The sequence below is a fragment of the Canis lupus genome, chromosome 16 (genome assembly GCF_048164855.1).
Source record: "Canis lupus baileyi chromosome 16, mCanLup2.hap1, whole genome shotgun sequence".
Lineage (NCBI taxonomy): Eukaryota > Metazoa > Chordata > Mammalia > Carnivora > Canidae > Canis > Canis lupus.
In genome coordinates this window covers 20,959,321-20,976,964 of record NC_132853.1, presented here as the reverse complement: position 1 = coordinate 20,976,964, position 17,644 = coordinate 20,959,321, and the positions used below count along the sequence as shown (strand labels likewise).

At 46.2% G+C, this 17,644-nt stretch overlaps 2 protein-coding genes across 8 annotated transcripts in view; one reads left to right on the top strand and one right to left on the bottom strand.

Annotated features, from left to right (window-relative positions):
• Positions 1-370: 370 nt before the first annotated feature.
• Positions 371-16,593, bottom strand: H2BN1 (H2B.N variant histone 1). Of its 5 annotated transcripts, none has more exons than XR_012008630.1 (3): positions 16,405-16,593; positions 13,969-14,150; positions 628-765 (listed from the first exon to the last, which is right to left on the bottom strand). XR_012008630.1 is itself a non-coding variant. In XM_072779475.1 (2 exons), the coding sequence occupies exons 1-2, from the start codon at positions 3,164-3,166 to the stop codon at positions 565-567; spliced, it is 360 nt and encodes a 119-aa protein (XP_072635576.1). In that variant the 3' UTR covers positions 371-564. The 5 variants fall into 5 exon arrangements, 1 of the variants encoding a protein (XP_072635576.1); XR_012008632.1 differs by lacking the exon at positions 16,405-16,593 and adding an exon at positions 14,781-15,375; XM_072779475.1 differs by lacking the exons at positions 13,969-14,150; positions 16,405-16,593 and adding an exon at positions 3,008-3,166 and having other exon boundaries at positions 371-765.
• Positions 16,353-17,644, top strand: part of MYO1D (myosin ID) — a 326,596-nt gene continuing 325,304 nt past the window's right edge. For 2 of the 3 annotated variants that reach the window (XM_072779460.1, XM_072779462.1), the window contains exon 1: positions 16,354-16,520. In XM_072779460.1, coding sequence (XP_072635561.1) covers positions 16,426-16,520 — 95 coding nt within the window. In that variant the 5' untranslated portion in view covers positions 16,354-16,425. Of the gene's footprint in view, positions 16,521-17,644 lie in introns of all 3 variants that reach the window. The other variant, XM_072779463.1, reaches the window with a different exon arrangement.

Below are 17,644 nucleotides of genomic sequence, written 5' to 3'. Positions count from 1 at the left end.
GCACAAGCAGGAGAAGCAGCAAAGGGAAAAGGAGAAGCAGACTCTCCCCTTGAGCAGAGAGCCTGATGTGGGACTCGATTCCAGAACCCCAGGATCAGGACCTGAGCCAAAGCCAGACACTTAACCAACAGAACCACCCAGGCACTCCTTTTTTGTTCTTTCAAATTTAAGTAGAGGTGCTTTAAAAAAAAAAAAAATCATCAGTTCATTCCAAAGCAGCATTCTCCACCCTGGGGCTGAAGATGGAAAAGATGGGGAGTACACAGTGTAATGGGTTGAATTGTGTCCTCCAAAAAGACAATAGGTAAGTTCAAATGGGAGAAGCATGCCGCAGAAAAATTTTAAAGCCATAAATAAGCATAACATGACATAAGAGAAAATGCCTTTATATTTCCCCCCACACAAATTAGGTCAGAGGCCAAAAACACAGGACCCAGAGACCAGGTATGTAGTACCAAGACTCCTGTTGCAACAGGTATTTATCAGATACCTTGTCTTCCAACTCAGTCCTCTGACCTATCTGATTATTTTTGACAAGTGCAATCCTTTCAACAACAGCACCATTCAGAACACTTCGTTTACACAAAAGCTCTTCAGAAAGGATCTCTGCTTAATAGCTCCAAGGATCTCTCTGCTGGTAACAGCTCTTCTGTGGTTGTAGAAGGATAGTCGAACCGCCTCCAGGCTAACCTGTTCCAGCAGCCAATCCTCCAGGGAGCCCAGTGCATCCAAGATCCAGGAGCATCCACTGAAGTCTGGGTGAGTCTGGGAGAGAAATGGCACAAGGGTAAGTAAGACAGAGAAATGAACACTTTTCAAAGTAAGCAATTTATGGTCTAACTCAGCCCCCACGGCTTCCATGGATTCATGCGCACGTGGAGCCATACAAACCACCTGGAGGTACAATGGTAGGAATGTGATGAAAGAAATTAGGCCATTGGACCTATCAATTGTCTGAGGAAGATTGGGGAGGGGAATTTGTAGCTGGAGAGAAAGATCACCCTTATCTGTAGAATACAGACACTCTAGCCATAAGTTTTGTGCCTTGATTTTTCCCCCAATAGAAGCAGAGCTAACATCCAACACCTTTGGAAGATGGAAAAAAAGTAATTTTAGAGTAGACATGCCACTGTATATTTCATATTAGTAAGCATTTTAACACTTCTTAATTTGCCTCCTTACATCCTTGCACCACATGATCTCTAGCCATGCTGGGAAAACTTGGTCTTCCTCGGATGTGTCCCTATCTTTTCTGGTCTCCACGCCACTGTTGATCTGTCATCCCTACCTACCATGGCCTCATCCAACCTCACCTTTCAAATCCTATCCACCCTTTAAGGCCCTTCCCCTGCTGCCCCTCTGGCTTATCTGTGTCCACATGACCTCTCACTGACGACCAGAACTCTTTGTGTCTCAGAACCTGTATCACATGCTGTCTTATGTCATTAACAACTTCATCTAAAGTTAGGGAGCTAGGGGGATCCCTCAGCGGTTTGGCGCCTGCCTTTGGCCCAGGGTGTGATCCTGGAGTCCCGGGATCGAGTCCCACGTCGGACTCCCAGCATGGAGCCTGCTTCTCCCTCTCTATGTCTATCATGAATAAATAAATAAAATCTTAAAAAAAAAATAAAGTTAGGCTGGAATAGTCAGAAGAACATTCCCCTGAAAATCACCTACCCAAGTCTCTAATCCTAGTTCTGTGTGGGTATGAGAGGTCATGTAAGCAAGTAATATTCTCACACTGGACCTCAATTTCTTTTTTGTAAAAGGAAAAGGCTTGAAGCAGGATTTGAAGAGTTCCTCCTGGTTCTAAAAATGTATGAGTATTTCCTCAGTGCTCCCATCCCACAGGACTATAAGCCCCTTTACAAAAGAGACCACATTGTTTTCATCTCAGCTTCCCTAGCAGATTTGTCTTGCACTGAGACACTCAATAATGTTTACCCAACCAGCATCTTGTTTTATCCTCACAGCACCATAAGGGGCTGACCCAAAGCACAGCCCTGACCCTTGAGAGGCTTGCAAAAGCAGAGTGGCCTGCCAGACCCATGCAGTAAAGAAGAGGCCAATTACAGACTAAAGATTAGAGTACTAAGCATAGTCTAAGAACTCCCACAGAAAGTCCTTCCAGAAAACGCAAGCTCTCCAGTAATGGTTCTCAACTGGGGACAAGGATTCTGGGCATTTTTGGTTAGGAGGGAGGATGCTACTGGCATCCAGTGGGTAGAGTCCAGGGATGCTTCCCAGTATTCCATAATGCTCAAGACAGCCCCCCAACAAAGAATTAAGCAGCCCCAAAATGTCAATAGGGCTGGGGTTGAGAAACCCTGCTCTATATCACATACCTTCTTTCCTTCTCCTTTCTTTAATCCCATTTCCCCCTTCTTCTCACAGGATAAGCAACAGATTCCAAATGATATCACTGGAATACAGGGAGTTTTGGTACAGTCACCTGTGAACACTCAGCCTTGCTTCATTGTCCTGAAGAAAATCTTATTCTCTTCCCCATAGCGTCTTTTGAAGGGGAAGACTTCTGATTTTTGTCTGCAATTGTATGCTATGGGGCAATACTGGGTGGGCAGGAAGAAAAAATGAAAACCTACTCATCTTAGGTACATTCTAAGTACAGAGCACCCTTTAGTGAAAACTCAATACATGTAACTCTTCAAGGAATAAGAACAGACTAGGTGGTGAATCCTCTCTCTATAAGAGGGTATTAGGAATCAAATTATAGATTGCCTGTCAACAGATACAAGAGGGACACTAAGAGCTCAGGTGTTCAGAGTTGCTGCCAACAGAATCCAAGCCAAGTGGGAAAAGACAGCAACCATCAGCAGATCCAGTTTATAGAAGCTGCTTGCACACAACTTTTCGGGAACTCGATGTGTGAAGAAGCACTCCTGTATGAGAAAAAGCTGAAGTAAAACAACAACAACAACACCCAGGCCTCTAACATGATAATCTGTCTTGGCCATTCTAAATTTCTACAAAGAGAGCACCAACTCACTTGCTTTAGGATTTTCCCCATGTAGCTAAAATAGACCTCTTTCTTCTTCCTCTTCTTCCTAAGGGCTGAGTTGGCCCACTCATACTTCTCTCTGGCTGGGATATAAAGTATAGTCCTCTTCTCCGGGAATCTCAGGCCATGTAAGCAAATGTAGTACATGTGGAAGGCTTAATGCTTACACTTCCAGACTGTAGCACTAGCTATAGGCAAGTGAATGCTCTAAAGAGGTTTTATAGGGAGAGCTGGAAGGCACTCTTTCCTAATAAAATCAGTGACTAGTGATTGCACCTGCAGGAGATGAATACTCTCAGAATACTTAAGAAATGTCAGGTGTAGCGTACAAAGCAGGCTTATGATACATTCCAGAAAGGGGTTTGAGGTGAGAAACAAAATATTAAGCTTTCCTCTGCTCCATCCCATGCGAAAGAGAGGATGACCACTTTGATGTAATGGCCATTAATTCATCAGGCAACACTGACCCCCAAAGTGATTCCTTTTATGTGTGTAGTAACTCTAGGGGTTCTTATTATAGTGGTTCCTGGCCACAAACATTTCAATTCAAAAGGACTGAGAGTAGAATCCTGGAAGCTGTATTTTTTTTGCTAAAGCATCCCAGGTGAATCTAAGGACCAGCCAGATTTAGGATTCACTGGTCTATAAAACCTTCCTGAAGCAACTGCACAAGATCAGGGGTCGGAGTGGGAGGAGCAGCTCTGTGCTGATCTGGTGTATTTGCATTTACATTAGGAGGTTGGCCTCGTCATGCAATAGCAATTAGAACTCAGGTAGGGATCCCTGGGTGGTGCAGCAGTTCGGCGCCTGCCTTTGGCTCAGGGCGCGATCCTGGAGACCCAGGATCGAATCCCACATCAGGCTCCCGGTGCATGGAGCCTGCTTCTCCCTCTGCCTGTGTCTCTGCCTCTCTCTCTCTCTCTCTCTCTCTCTCTGTGTGTGACTATCATAAATTAAAAAAAACAAAAACAAAAAACACCTCAGGTAACAGAGCATGAATAGGGAAGCCAGGAAGTCATCATACCTTCAAGACTGAAGGTTGAGAAACTGTAGATAGAGAGGCCGTGAACTCCCTGCAATTAGTATTATCAGCTCAGCTACAAGGAAGTGACCAGCCTGACATAAGCCAAGAGATAAGAGGACACCAGAGAGCCAGGGTGTCAAAAGAAGAAGAGAACCAGCAGAGAACAGACACTCCTCCCTCTCAGTGATGAGACCCACTGAACCCCTGGCATGGAGGACTGGTGGATTCTTTTTTTTTTTTTTTTTTTAAGATTTTATTTATTTATTCATGAGAAAGAGAGAGAGAGAGAGAGAGAGAGAGAGAGAGAGAGAGGCACAGACACAGGCAGAGGGAGAAGCAGGCTCCATGCAGGCAGCCCGATGCAGGACTCAATCCCGGGACTCCAGGATCATGCCCTGTGCCGAAGGCAAGTGCTAAACTGCGGAGCCACCCGGGGATCCTCTGGCGGATTCTAATAGTACTGTCAGCTCCCAGTTATCGAGCCCTATGTCCCTGCCCCATATGAAGTGCTAGATGTATTTTATTGCCTGTAATGCTCATGGCAACCTTATGAGATAGGATATTAGTATTACTCTCACTTTACAGAAGAGTAGACTGAGGTTCAAGGTCTTCAAGTGACTTGCCCAGGGTCACATACAGTACACAAGTGGCAGAACCAGCCTCTGAACCTCTGCTTCTAACCCCATGCTCTACCACCTTCCACACCCAAATACCAGAGCCCTCCCATCCTTGTAATTACACACGTGTGCTCTGCACTATCCGTATTTATTCCCTGATGGAGCATCCGTTTTGCAGGCTCAATTCCCCTGAATTAATTCTTTGGTAACAACAACAGAACTACGCTGAATATTTCTGTGAAAGGAAAAAGTGGTTCCCTATCACCTGGCTGTCAGAGTACATCCCACCACCACCTCAACTCCCTCTCTCTTATTACCAGCTTCATCTCTCACTACCTCTCTAGTTAAAAATGCAACATATGCACAGAGTATATATTATATAATGAAATGAACTGGGAGTTTTGCTTTTTATCTTTTTTTAAAAAGATTTTATTTTATTTATTTTTCTTTTTTAAGATTTTATTTATTTATTTATGACAGACACGGAGAGAGAGAGGCAGAGACACAGGAAGAGGGAGAAGCAGGCTCCATGAAGGGAGCCCGATGCGGGACTCGATCCCCGGTCTCCAGGATCACACTCCTGGCTGAAGGTGGCGCTAAACCGCTGGGCCACCGGAGTTTTGTTTTTTAAAATGTTATTTATTTATTTGAGAGAGAATGAGAGAGCACACGCAGCAGGGAGGAGCAAAAGGAGAAGCAGGCTCCGCGCTGTGCAGGGAGCCTGACTCAGTGCTCGGTCCTAGGACCTAGGATCATGACCTGAGCTGAAAGCAGATGCTCAACTGACTGAGCCACCCAGGTGCCCCTGAACTGGAAGTTTTAACACAACCAAGTAAATACAAACTGGCAGAAATCATTGCCACTGTGGAATGGCACTCTTCAGTGGACAGAGGCAATGGGGAACCAACCAAATGAGCACTGTAACATTCAGAAGATGCTGAAGGGCACTGGCAGAGGTAATGTTGCCATAAGAGTGTAGCGCAGAAGGCCTGGTCAGATGGCACTCATTCATTCAAAAAATACTCAGCAAATTTTGATCCCCTACTAAGTGCAAGGCCCATGGCTATGCATAGAAATGGTGATACATTATTGAGAGAGGAATCACAAAACTGACATAGGAGAAAGTCGTAGGGTGATCAGAAGGCTGATCAGCATCTATTAGAAATCTCAGTCATCTAAAAAGGACATCAATATATCGTCTTCTATTAAGTTCCCTATCCTGAAGATAAAAGAAGCAGTTACCCTAAAATAGCAATGCTAACTTGTATTTATTGAGGGCTCAGTACTTGCCTTGAATTACATGAAGCACTATACAGGCATCTCATTTCATGGTTTTAATACTCAGAGATGGATGTTATCATCTCTTTAAAAGAGATGAGGAGGTGTGCCTGGGTGACTCAGTGGGATAAGCAGCTGCCTTCAGCTCAGGTCATGATCTCAGGGTCCTGGAATGAAGCCCTGCCCTGGGCTCCCTGCTCCACGGGGAGTCTGCTTCTCCCTGTGCTCTCCTCCCCGTCTCCACCCCCAATTATGTTTGCACACACACTCTGTTTCTCAAATAAACAAAATCTTTTTTTTTTTTAAAGATTCATTCATTTATTCATGAGAGACAGAGAGGCAGAGACACAGGCAGAGGGAGGAAAAGCAGATTCCATGCAAGGAACCCGATGCGGGACTCGATTCCAGGATCACGCCCTGAACCAAAGGCAGACGCTCAACCACTGAGCCACCCAGGCGTCCCTCAAATAAACAAAATCTTAAAGAGAGAGAGAGAGAGAGAGATGAGGAAACCGGGGCTTATAAAAATAAACCAATTTGTTCAAGGTCACACAGGTAGTAAGTTGCAAAGCTAGGAACTGAAACCCAATGTGTCTGACACCAAAATTCCCATCAATATTTCTCCAAGCTCAGCCTCCTACCCACCTGCAGCAGAGTCTCCTGAGATGCTTATTAAAATGAAGATCCCTAAACCCATACCATGTCTCAGTACAGGTATCTAAAGCTTGAGTGCCACTGTACCCCCATTGCCTCCTAAGTCTGGGGAAAATGCTACTCTGATCGGAATCCTACCCCATACAGAAGAGCTAATTAGAGACTTAGAAAGGGTGGGGACACTAGGAGAAAGTGACTGTGATGTGGCTAAGCACAAACACAGGCCTTAGACATTGAGAAGGCAGACTTTACAGAGATTAGCAATAACAGTGTTAGAATTCTATGGCTTGAAACTCTAAAAGGGAGGTGGACTCGAGAAAAATAGAAAAGGCTCTTCCTTAAATGGCCATGACCTTGGCTCACTGATTATAATTCACTTCAACCTGGTCCTGTCTTGGTGGAATATCAGCTCCAAATGACAAACCAAGCTCATTAATAGGGAAAACGAGTAACAAGAGCAGAAGATGGGATAGTTGGGATTCAAGGCATGGAGTGAGTCTGGGGAATGACTCAAGGAGTAAGACTGTGCTAAAGGGTATTGGAGGGATGCCTGGGTGGCTCAGCGATTTAGCATTGCCTTCAACCCAGGGTGTGATCCTGGAGACCCGGGATCAAGTCCCATGTCGGGCTCCTTGCATGGAGCCTGTTTCTCCCTCTGCCTGTGTCTCTGCCTCTCTCTCTCTGTGTCTCTTATGGATAAATAAAATCTTTAAAAACAACAACAACAACAACAGGTATTGGAGCTTGCTTTCATGCAGAGAAGTCTACATGGCATGGGGGAGGCCTCACAAGTGGAATGGTCCAGGTAGGTCCAGGCATTGCAGCATATTGTAGAGGAGATTCAGACATTGGGTGGGATATTAGGTTAATGGACCTCTGAGGTCTCCTGGGTTTTGTGGATTCTATTTTTCCCCTGTATCATTTCTTTAGGAGTCAGGTTGTCAGAATTTGCTTGGAAGTACTGCTCATATTATTTCCACCTCTGGAGAGTCTGAAAAATTAATCCAGTTGAATGGAAAAAGTCAGAAGGTCACACTCTGCATTTTAACATCATTTTATTTTGTGATATGACTTCAAGGAGATAAATACTGCTGCAGCTTACCAGTTGAGAAACTCTGGGTAAATGGCAGGAGGAGAGGGGATCTGGGGGCGCAGATGAGAAGTTTTCACCTTGGGAATGCTGTCACACTCTTCCTGGAGTGTCAGCTCTGTAGATACTAATTTAATATTACTGGCGGATGATATTTGTACTGACTACTTGCTACTTTGTCAGGTGGAGGGAAGAAAGGAATCCAGATTTTTCCCAGCCCCAGCAAAATCTTATTTAATCTCTATGCCAAGCTTTTAGAGGAGAAAAAAGTACAGTGAGAAGAAGGACTTCATTGCCCCACTTAAAAATAGGGGTAGGGAGACTGGGGTTACCCAGAGAGGACCCAGGGTGCCGCCTTCCCTTGCTTCTCTATCTCTCCCTTTTGCCCCCCTGCCCTGCATATTGTCTCACAAATGGACGTCCACATTGGATAGTGAAGACTACCCACTATTCAAACCAGAAGCTTAAAGTTCTGGTCTTAGCTCTATCAATGCTTCACTCTTACCCAAACACAGCTGCTCTTTCTGGCTCTCAGTTTCCCCAGGGGATATGTATTTGATTATATAACCATTAAGATTTTTTAGAATCTTGCTATTCAAAGTATGGTCTGCAGGGGTGCTTAGCTGGCTCAGTCAGTAGAGAATGTAAGTCTTGATCTTGGGTTTGTGAGTTCAAGCCCCATGTTAGGCATAGAGATTGCTTAAATGAAAAAAAAAAAAAAAAAAAAAAAAAAAAAGCATGGTCTGCAAACCAACTACAGCAGCACTTAGGGATCTTGTCAAAATGCAGATTTTGATTCAGTAGGTCGGAGATGGGACCTGAGACTCTACATTTCTAACAAAATCCCAAGTGATTCTTATATACTTTATTAAAGTTCAATACATCCTGCCTTAAGACACCATCTATCCAGGAATCGATTGTGGATGTACCTTGTTGCTCTCCCTCTCATGGGTTTCTTTTCTTTTCTTTTTTTAAATGATAGTCACAGAGAGAGAGAGAGAGAGAGAGGCAGAGAGAGAAGCAGGCTCCATGCACCGGGAGCCCGACGTGGGATTCGATCCCGGGTCTCCAGGATCGCACCCTGGGCCAAAGGCAGGCGCTAAACCGCTGCGCCACCCAGGGATCCCCCTCTCGTGGGTTTCTATCGCATCCCCAAGTTTTCTAGCTCTAGGACTACTTACAATGGCCAGAATAACTTGAGTCTTAGTGATTTTCTGGATTGGGGCTTAGAGAAATGTCACCTGCTCCTTGAAATATAGTACTACACCTACACACACCCATTTACTATTAAATAAACTCTAATTAATTCACCTACTTGATTCAAGAAATACCTAAGGGGCATCAGGCCCAGCTTGAGGGCTGGAGGTAAAAGGATGACTAGGGCATGGCCTCCATCTGGGAGACTTTAGGGAGATGCCTGGACAGCCAACTCCAATTCAGTGTGATAAGCACTTCTGTAATTAGTAAAGAGGATACATTCCAGTGAAATGTTTATAGTCAGAAACTAAGTTGTCACAGGCAGGAAAAGTTCTGGAGGCTGTCCCAGGCTATGTCCTCCTTTCCCATTGACAATATCTTTCCTGTGGCCATAGATATGTGACTCTACTGCCCACACTGGGGAATGTGCTGTTGGGACAGTCCCTGTCTGATGACTCACAGGATACTGACAACAGTGGTTTTCTTAAATTCTTCCCCCATTCCCTGATGATTAGAACCTGTGCTGTGATCCTTCCCTTAGCTCAGGGCTTCTTAACTTGGGATCCACAGAGACAGGTGATTTGGGGCAGAGGGGCAGAGAGGTCCATGTATATACTGTTTTGTGTATGTGCTTAGTACATTTGTCTTGGGAGAAGAAGTCCACATGTTTTCATCAAATTGCCCCACTTAAAAATAGGGGTAGGGAGACTGGGGTTACCCAGAGAGGATCCAGGGTGCCACCTTCCCTTGCTTCTCTATCTCTCCCTTCTGCCCCCCTGCCCCAAATGAAATCAAATGAGTGGGAACCAATGTCCTGTTACTGTCCACCTGCTGCCCCAAGACCCAGGCAAACTGCCCCCTTTCCTTCTACTCTTTCTTCCCCATCTCCTCCCTCTCTTCAGCTGATATATCCCAATTTCCTCTGTGCTTAAGCTGACTATGTTAAAAGGAGCTACCAGTCTCCTGCAGTTTCAGCCATCCCAAAGAGCTAAGGAAAGATCCTTGTCCCCAATTCAATACTGGTAAGCACAGCTGGGCTACAGGAATAGCAGGAGAAGAACTCCCTAGAACCCAGAACTGGGTCTTTGGCAACTGGCTAGCTGATCTTTTGTCTTTAATAGCTAGCTCGAGATGAGAAGATGAACTTTTAAAGTCATTTTCTGGGCTTTCGGGGCAGTGTATGGCAATGAACTCGGCTATGAAGTTTTCCTTTCCTTTATCCTGTGAGATGGCTACAGAGCACAAGGCAGGAGTGCGGGGAGTGGGAAAGGGAGGTTCATAGTTGGGCAAGTCATCAGTGACACTAGGGAGGCAACTGTTGGGTCTGCTTTTACTTTAAAACACTTAGGCTTCAGAAACCACAGAGAGCATATAATATATACTGCCTTTGATGTACCATTCACAGTTCAAATCCAGTCTTTGGCATGAAAGATGAGGATGCATGTTTTGGATAAGATCTAAGGCAAGAGATTTCCACATAATTTCTATATGGATTTGAGTGCATTATGAAGTTATTTTGCAACATAAATTTGCCTTTCTACTTCTACTCCAGAATAATTTGGGCTTATTAAATAAATGTACAAAATATCTTTTGAATAGACTATGTTTTTCCTGGCCTTCTTGCTTCTGTCTTGCAGGACTCACAGCTGAAGTGGGCTGTCTTCCTGGTTGCTGGGCACCTGATAAAGGGAGGATAGGGAGAGTAGGGCAGCCCAGAAGCGTTCTGGGAGAGAATGGGAGCAAATATTTGCTTTGGAAAATTTAGAGTTGATTTTCACAGATAACCCGGAGCAGATTCTCTGAAGCAGCTGTCAACTGTAGAGGGGTTTTTGCGACAACAGCTTTTGTTTATGTGAACATATAGTGCTCAGGCTTGGTCCCAGGAGAGAAGTGAACACAGCCCTGAGACCTGCTCCCAGGGGTAGAAGATGGGAATAAGATAAGCACCGCACAAAGACTGATTTTAATGTAGGGGGTGTGGATTTACGACCTCACATTGCACAACTTGTAAAGCCACAGTCCATTCCATATTCATCTATCAAGCAAGCATTTGTTAAGACCTTTACACATGAGGCACTGTGCTACTAGGTGCCAGAGTTACACCCAAGAACAGAACAGACACAGCCTCCAGCCCCCATGGCCCGATCTCTCATGAGAGATGGATAATAGGCTCAAGTGCATTCAATATTGCAATGGGAAGGACACTTCCAGGGTGCTGTGGGGGCACAGAGGAGGGACAGCCAACCCTGACTTAGGAAATCATGGAAGCCTTTTTGAAGGAAGTGATGTCGATCGAGGCAGAGCTAACAGATGAGCAGAAGTTAGCTAGGCCACAGGGGTGAGGGGTGGGACAACAGGGAAGGGAATTTCAGGCAGAGAATGGATTGTACCAGGGACCCCTGGGTGGCTCAGCGGTTAAGCGCATCTGCCTTTGGCTCAGGGCGTGATCTTGGGGTACCTGGATCGAGGCCCATATCAGGCTCCCTGCAAGGAGACTGCTTCTCCCTCTATGTCTCTGCCTCTCTCTCTCTGTGTGTCTCTCATGAATAAATAAATAAAATCTTTTTAAAAAATGGATTGTACCCTCCCTGGGGCATATTTCACAACTAACATAAACATTAGTTAAATTATTAAAATATATTTAATAGATAAACTATTTAAATTATTTTCGCTGAGGTGGCTCAGCGGTTTAGCGCCACCTTCGGCCCAGGGCGTGATCTTGGAGACCCAGAATCGAGTCCCACGTCGGGTTCCCTGCATGGAGCCTGCTTCTCCCTCTGCCTGTGTCTCTGCCTCTCTCTCTATGTCTCTCATGAATAAATACATAAAATCTTTAAAAAAAATAAAATAAATTATTTTTTGTTTTTAGAATTGTCTGTTCAGTGTTTATAATCTCCTAACATACTCTGTACCAATTTTCAAAGTGTGTGCTGGTTTTTCAGTTGTAGAACATCAGCAAATTTCTGACGTGATTTTCATTTCTAAGTATTATTTGATTTTTTAAAAATAACCATTTTTTAAGAAGATTTTATTTATTTGTTCATGAGACACAGAGAGAGAGAGAGAGAGGCAGAGATATAGGAAGAGAGAGAAGCAGGCTCCATGCAGGGAGCCCGACGTGGGACTCCATCCCAGGACTCCAGGATCAGGCCCTGGGCTGAAGGTGGCGCTAAACCGCTGAGCCACCCGAGGTGCCCCAAAATAAACATTTTTATGTGAGGACAATTTTAGACTGTTATTTGATTTTTAACTTTATATTTGAAATCATTTTGAGCTTTACAGAAAAGTTACAAGAACAGTGCAAAAAAGCTCCCACATATTCTTTATATTCACTAATCATTAACGTTTTGCCTTGTTTGCTTTGTCCATTTTTACCTCTCTTAATATATATATATATATACCCACACATACTATTATTATTATTATTCTTTGCCAAACAGTTTGAGATATCATACTCTTTACTCCTAAATACTTTAGAACCTATCTCCTGAGAATAAAGACATCCTCTTACAGAACCACAGTACAATGATTGAATTCAGGAAAACTAATAGCAATGCTATGCTACTATTTAATTTATAGTCTATATTCAAATTACACCAATTGTCCCAGTACTGTCCTTTAAATTTTATTTTATTTAAATTCAATTAATTTCACCAACAGTGTAAGAGGGTTCCCTTTTCTCCGCATCCTCTCCAACATTTGTGGTTTCCTGCCTTGTTAATTTGCCCCATTCTCACTGGTGCAGCCACTCTGGAAAACTGTGTAGAGGTTCCTCAAAGAGTTAAAAATAGACCTGCCCTATGACCCAGCAATTGCACTGCTGGGGATTTACCCCAAAGATACAGATGCAATGAAACGCCGGGACACCTGCACCCCGATGTTTATAGCAGCAATGGCCACAATAGCCAAACTGTGGAAGGAGCCTCAGTGTCCATCGAAAGATGAATGGATAAAGAAGATGTGGTCTATGTATACAATGGAATATTACTCAGCCATTAGAAACGACAAATACCCACCATTTGCTTCGACGTGGATGGAACTGGAGGGTATTATGCTGAGTGAAATGAGTCAATCGGAGAAGGACAATCATTATATGTTCTCATTCATTTGGGGAATATAAATAATAGTGAAAGGGAATATAAGGGAAGGGAGAAGAAATGTGTGGGAAATATCAGAAAGGGAGACAGAACATAAAGACTCTTAACTCTGGGAAATGAACTAGGGGTGGTGGAAGGGGAGGAGGGCGGGGGGTGGGGGTGAATGGATGACGGGCACTGAGGGGGGCACTTGACGGATGAGCACTGGGTGTTATTCTGTATGTTGGCAAATTGAACACCAATAAAAAATAAATTTATTATTAAAAAAATAAATTCAATTAATTAACATATATCGTATAATTAGTTTTATAGGTAGAGTTCAGTGATTCACCAGTTGCATATATCACCGAATGCTCATCACATCACATGCCTTCCTTATTGCCCATCACCCAGTTACCCAATCCTCCATCCCCCTCCCCTTCAGCACCCCTCAGTTTGTTTCCTATAGTTTAGAGTCTTTTACACATTTTTGGTTAAAGATCCAGTCCAGGTCACATACTGCCTTTAGTTGTGGTGTCTCATTAGGGCCTTTTAACCTGGACCAGCCCCTCAGTCTTCTTTGTTTTGCAAGCCATTGATATTTTCCAAAAGTACAAATAAGTTTTTTTGTAGATTGTTCCTTAATGTGAGTTTATGTGAGGTTTCTTCATGATTAGATTCAGTGGGTGCATTTTTAGCAGGGAAGTGATGTTATGTCTTTCTAAGGAGATTATATCACTCATCACATCATTCATGATGTCAGGATGTCTCATTATTGGTGATTTTTAACTTTTATTTTGGTTTTAGTATATCTTAAACTGTAACACAAACATATACATCCAAATGTGTTTATATCTAAATGTTATCAAAGGAGATTAATAGTGAGCTAACCCTCTCTATATTACCTTGTTTGAATGTAGATTGTAGTGTTTTGTTTCTCCTGTCATCTCTGCATATATCGGGATTTCTTGTAAATGTGTCATTTATTAATAACATTGTAGTTATGCACTGACCTTTTAAAAGGCTGGGTGATGGGGTGCCTGGGTGGCTCAGGCTGCTGGGCATCTGACTTTGGCTCAGGTCATGATCCCAGGGTTCTGGGATTGAGCCCTGCATTGGGCTCCCTCCTCTGTGGGGAGCCTGCTTCTCCCTCTCCCTCTGCCTGCCACTCCTCCTGCTTGTGCTCGCTCTCTCTCTGTCAAATAAATAAATAAAATCATAAATAAATAAATAGCTGGGTGTAAAATTCTACAAGTAACAAATTACTACTTAGCCATGTATTAGAATTTTCTTGATACTGTACCACCAAAACAGTGTCAAAATTAAATTGGAACCTTGAAGCGGATTTAAAGTGATGATGGCCCCCAACAGATAGATAATGATTCTTCAAAAGAGCCTCATTGGTCTCATGCCTGATTCTATATTAATTTGGGCTTATTAATTTATAAAATGCTCTTTGCATATGTAGTGTATATGTGCTATATGTTGTGCTCCTATACAAGATACTGATAAGACACAACAGTTTCTTTGCTTTGGCCTTTTGAAAACCACAGCTACATCCCACTGTAGATCCTACCCACTGTAGCATTACTTTTGCTCTAACAACCCTGGGCCTCAGAGAATATACATGCATGCATTTCCAGTGGGTCATTGAGTGGAGACCCTGGTTTCTCTGAGTTGCACAAAATGTAAGATTTCTTTCTTTTATTTTTGAAATTCAGTTCTACTTACTTTAAAACATACTAATACACGCAATTTAGTAATGTACCATATTATGCAATTACTGACGGACCCACATAATGACCCAAGCAAAAGACTGTCCTACCTTGGAAAGTGTCAACCCTACAGGTCTTATTCCACAAATGAGAACACCGAGATCCAGAGAGGTGCCTTCTGAAGAAGGAGAGCTTCTAATGATAGGCCACGACCCAGCTCTGCCTGTGCCAGGGGCTGGGGTGGCTTTCTTATGGCAGAGATGCTCCCTTGGGAGGCAATCAAGCTGCCTTCCCCCTCTCTCTGGGCTAATGTGAGTTGTTGGCAGCTGAAGCAAGCCTCCAGCAGGGTCCTTCCTTCTGGTTTACTCATCTCAAATTCAGCCATGGAGTTGGAACCCAGCCAGGTCTTTGGGAGCCTCTAGATTTCCTAGAAGATGATCTTAATGGAAACACAAGGCTGAAGAGGAGCAGCTGCCTTAGAAAGTCATTTATTAATATATTTTCATCGGGAAAATTGTAGTCTAAGTTCCAAAAGAATTTTCCGAGCTCAACCAATGTATCTATAAATTGGAGACCACTTAGAACTCATTCTGCTCCACTGACCCAGGGCAGATTTCATATCCACACATGCAAGGCAATATGATAGCTACTTAGTGCCAACGCATATAGGAAGAAATTTAGGACATGGCCCCATGCTCAAGAAGCCTCCAATAATCCTAGGGAGATGAAATATATGTATATTACAAACATCAATAATATAAGGTAATGTTTGGTGGCATGCCCAACGGAAGAAGAGAAAGGTGGACCACGCAATACTGAAGAAGGAAAGCACTGTGCCCTGCGGCTTCTAAATCGAGTGACCTAGAGGGAACTGCAGCGTCCCCACTTCCTAGCGGTGTGCAAGGTGCTCGATCGAGTTCTGCAAGGCGCTTAGAAAAGCTCTCGGCATTTTAAGTGTCCCCCCAACGTCGGCTATCGTCAGTATCTCTCAGCCCGTGAGCGAACCATCATTTCAAGGATGGAGAGGACATGAGCAGAGGGGTAGGAGCGGGCTTCGCGGCGAGGCGATGGAATCCTAGGGACTGACGCAAAAAGCCGGGGAGCGGCTGCTACTGTAACCCGCGGGCGGCCCTCAAGCCCCGCAGAGCGGGCGGTTCCGGAGACCGGGTCCACCCCCGGCCCGACGCCCGTCCTACGCCCGCCCTCCGCAGCACCGCCCCCCTGAGATCCCAGCGCCCGGACCCAGGGGGCGCTGCCGCCCCGCCGCCCTGGCCCGGCCCGGCGCACGCCCCCGCCGCCCGCCCCGCGCGTGCGCGCCGCCCAGGTGAGGAGGCGGCTGCCCGCGCGGGGGCGTGGCCGGGGGCGGGGCGGGACAGGGGGCGGGGCCAGGGAGGGCGGGGCCGGGGCGGGGCGGGGCGGGGCCGGGGCGGGGCGGGGCCGGGGCCAGACCCAGGCCAGGGGCGGGACCAGCCGCCGCCGTCTCCGTCTCGGTGTCCTGTGCCTGGGGGCTCCGGGCAGCCGCCGCGGGAGAAGCGGGAGCTGCGGGTCGGCCGCGCCGGCCCAGAGCGCGCCGAGAAGCAGCGGGGCGGCCTCCGTCCGGCCCAGAGCCTCCCTCGGGAAGGCGCCCCCTCCCCCGCCGCCCCGCGGCCCCGCCCCGGCCCCGCCCGACTCGCCCCGCGCCCCCCGCCGGCCGCCGCGGCCCGAGCGCGCCCACCTGAGCCCGCCCGCGCCCACCTGAGCCCGTGCGCCGGCGCCATGGCGGAGCAGGAGAGCCTGGAGTTCGGCAAGGCGGACTTCGTCCTGATGGACACCGTCTCCATGCCCGAGTTCATGGCCAACCTTCGGCTCAGGTGAGGGTGGAGCGTCCGTGCGCTCGGGCGGGAGCCCGCGCCTTCCCGAGAGGGGGCGCCTCTGCGGTGCCGGGGGCGGGGGCGGGGGCGGGGGCGGGGCTGGGGGTGCCCGGGGCGCGCCGCGCTCGGGGGATGCGGTGCAGCCGGGCGGGGGCGTCCGGGGGCCCCGGCGAGCCCGGGGGTCGCGCCGTGCCGAGGGGGGACGCCCCGGGGAGCCCCGCCTGGGAGGGGGAGGGGCGCGCGAGCCCGGGCGGTGCGCCCTCGGGAGACGCGGGTCCTCGGTGCTGTCCGGGCGCGGGCGGGGGGCGGGGGGCGGGGGCGGCCAGCTCGCTGCCCCAGGTAAGTGATGTGGGCGGGCCGGGTGACCTCATGGAAACAAAAGTAAAGCAAAATGCAAACTTCAGGGAGAGTTGTGGCGGCCAAGAGGGCCTTGGGAAGTTGGGAAGACGGGGGATTGTTTCGGAGGGAGACTCGGGTCGCATCCCGGATTCACACTTGGTTTTCTATTTATCCTTCCTTTTTTTTTTTTTTTTTTTCCGCCTTGGCTTGCTTCCATCCTGTCATTCAGGATGCAGTGGAGTAGTGATCCCTGAGCTGTCTATTCCGGGACGCTGGCTATTTTTTAGTTACTCTCTAAACGTAATTAGACACGTTTCCAGACATCGAAGAGACTGCTCTGCTTGCCAGTGCCAAGATAAACTGTCTGAATTTGACAAGGCATTCATGGTTTCAAGTTTTTTTCAGGGAGTTATGGATGGAGCCCTTGTGTTACCGACATCCTTGAGAATGTAGTCACAACTCAACGCCCCAAAATGGGCTTCTAAGACGAATTTATTTTAGAAACTCTTCTACATGGGATTATTTCACTCCTGATAGAGTAATATGTAAACAAAACTTTAAAGTAGCTTTGATTTTTTTTTTTTTTTATTAAACATTACAGTAAATGGAGTTTCAAAATAACCGAGATTGGGGGTGGGGAGTGTTTCCTGGAAGTTCTAGCCCCGTTTCTTGTAAGGTTTATAGCTAAATATTACTCCATAAGCTCATAAAATGAAAACCATGAGTGCTTAACTAACTCCGCTTCTCAGTATTAATTACCCCTGCTCATTTTAATTTAAGAATTT

Excerpts from the sequence above, each read along its gene's own strand:
- H2BN1 (XM_072779475.1), bottom strand. The coding sequence starts at position 3,166 with ATGTACTACATTTGCTTACATGGCCTGAGATTCCCGGAGAAGAGGACT. Across the intron at positions 766-3,007 it reads TGGGGAAAATCCTAAAGCAA|ACTCACCCAGACTTCAGTGG; the intron begins GTGAGTTGGTGC and ends TTTCTCTCCCAG.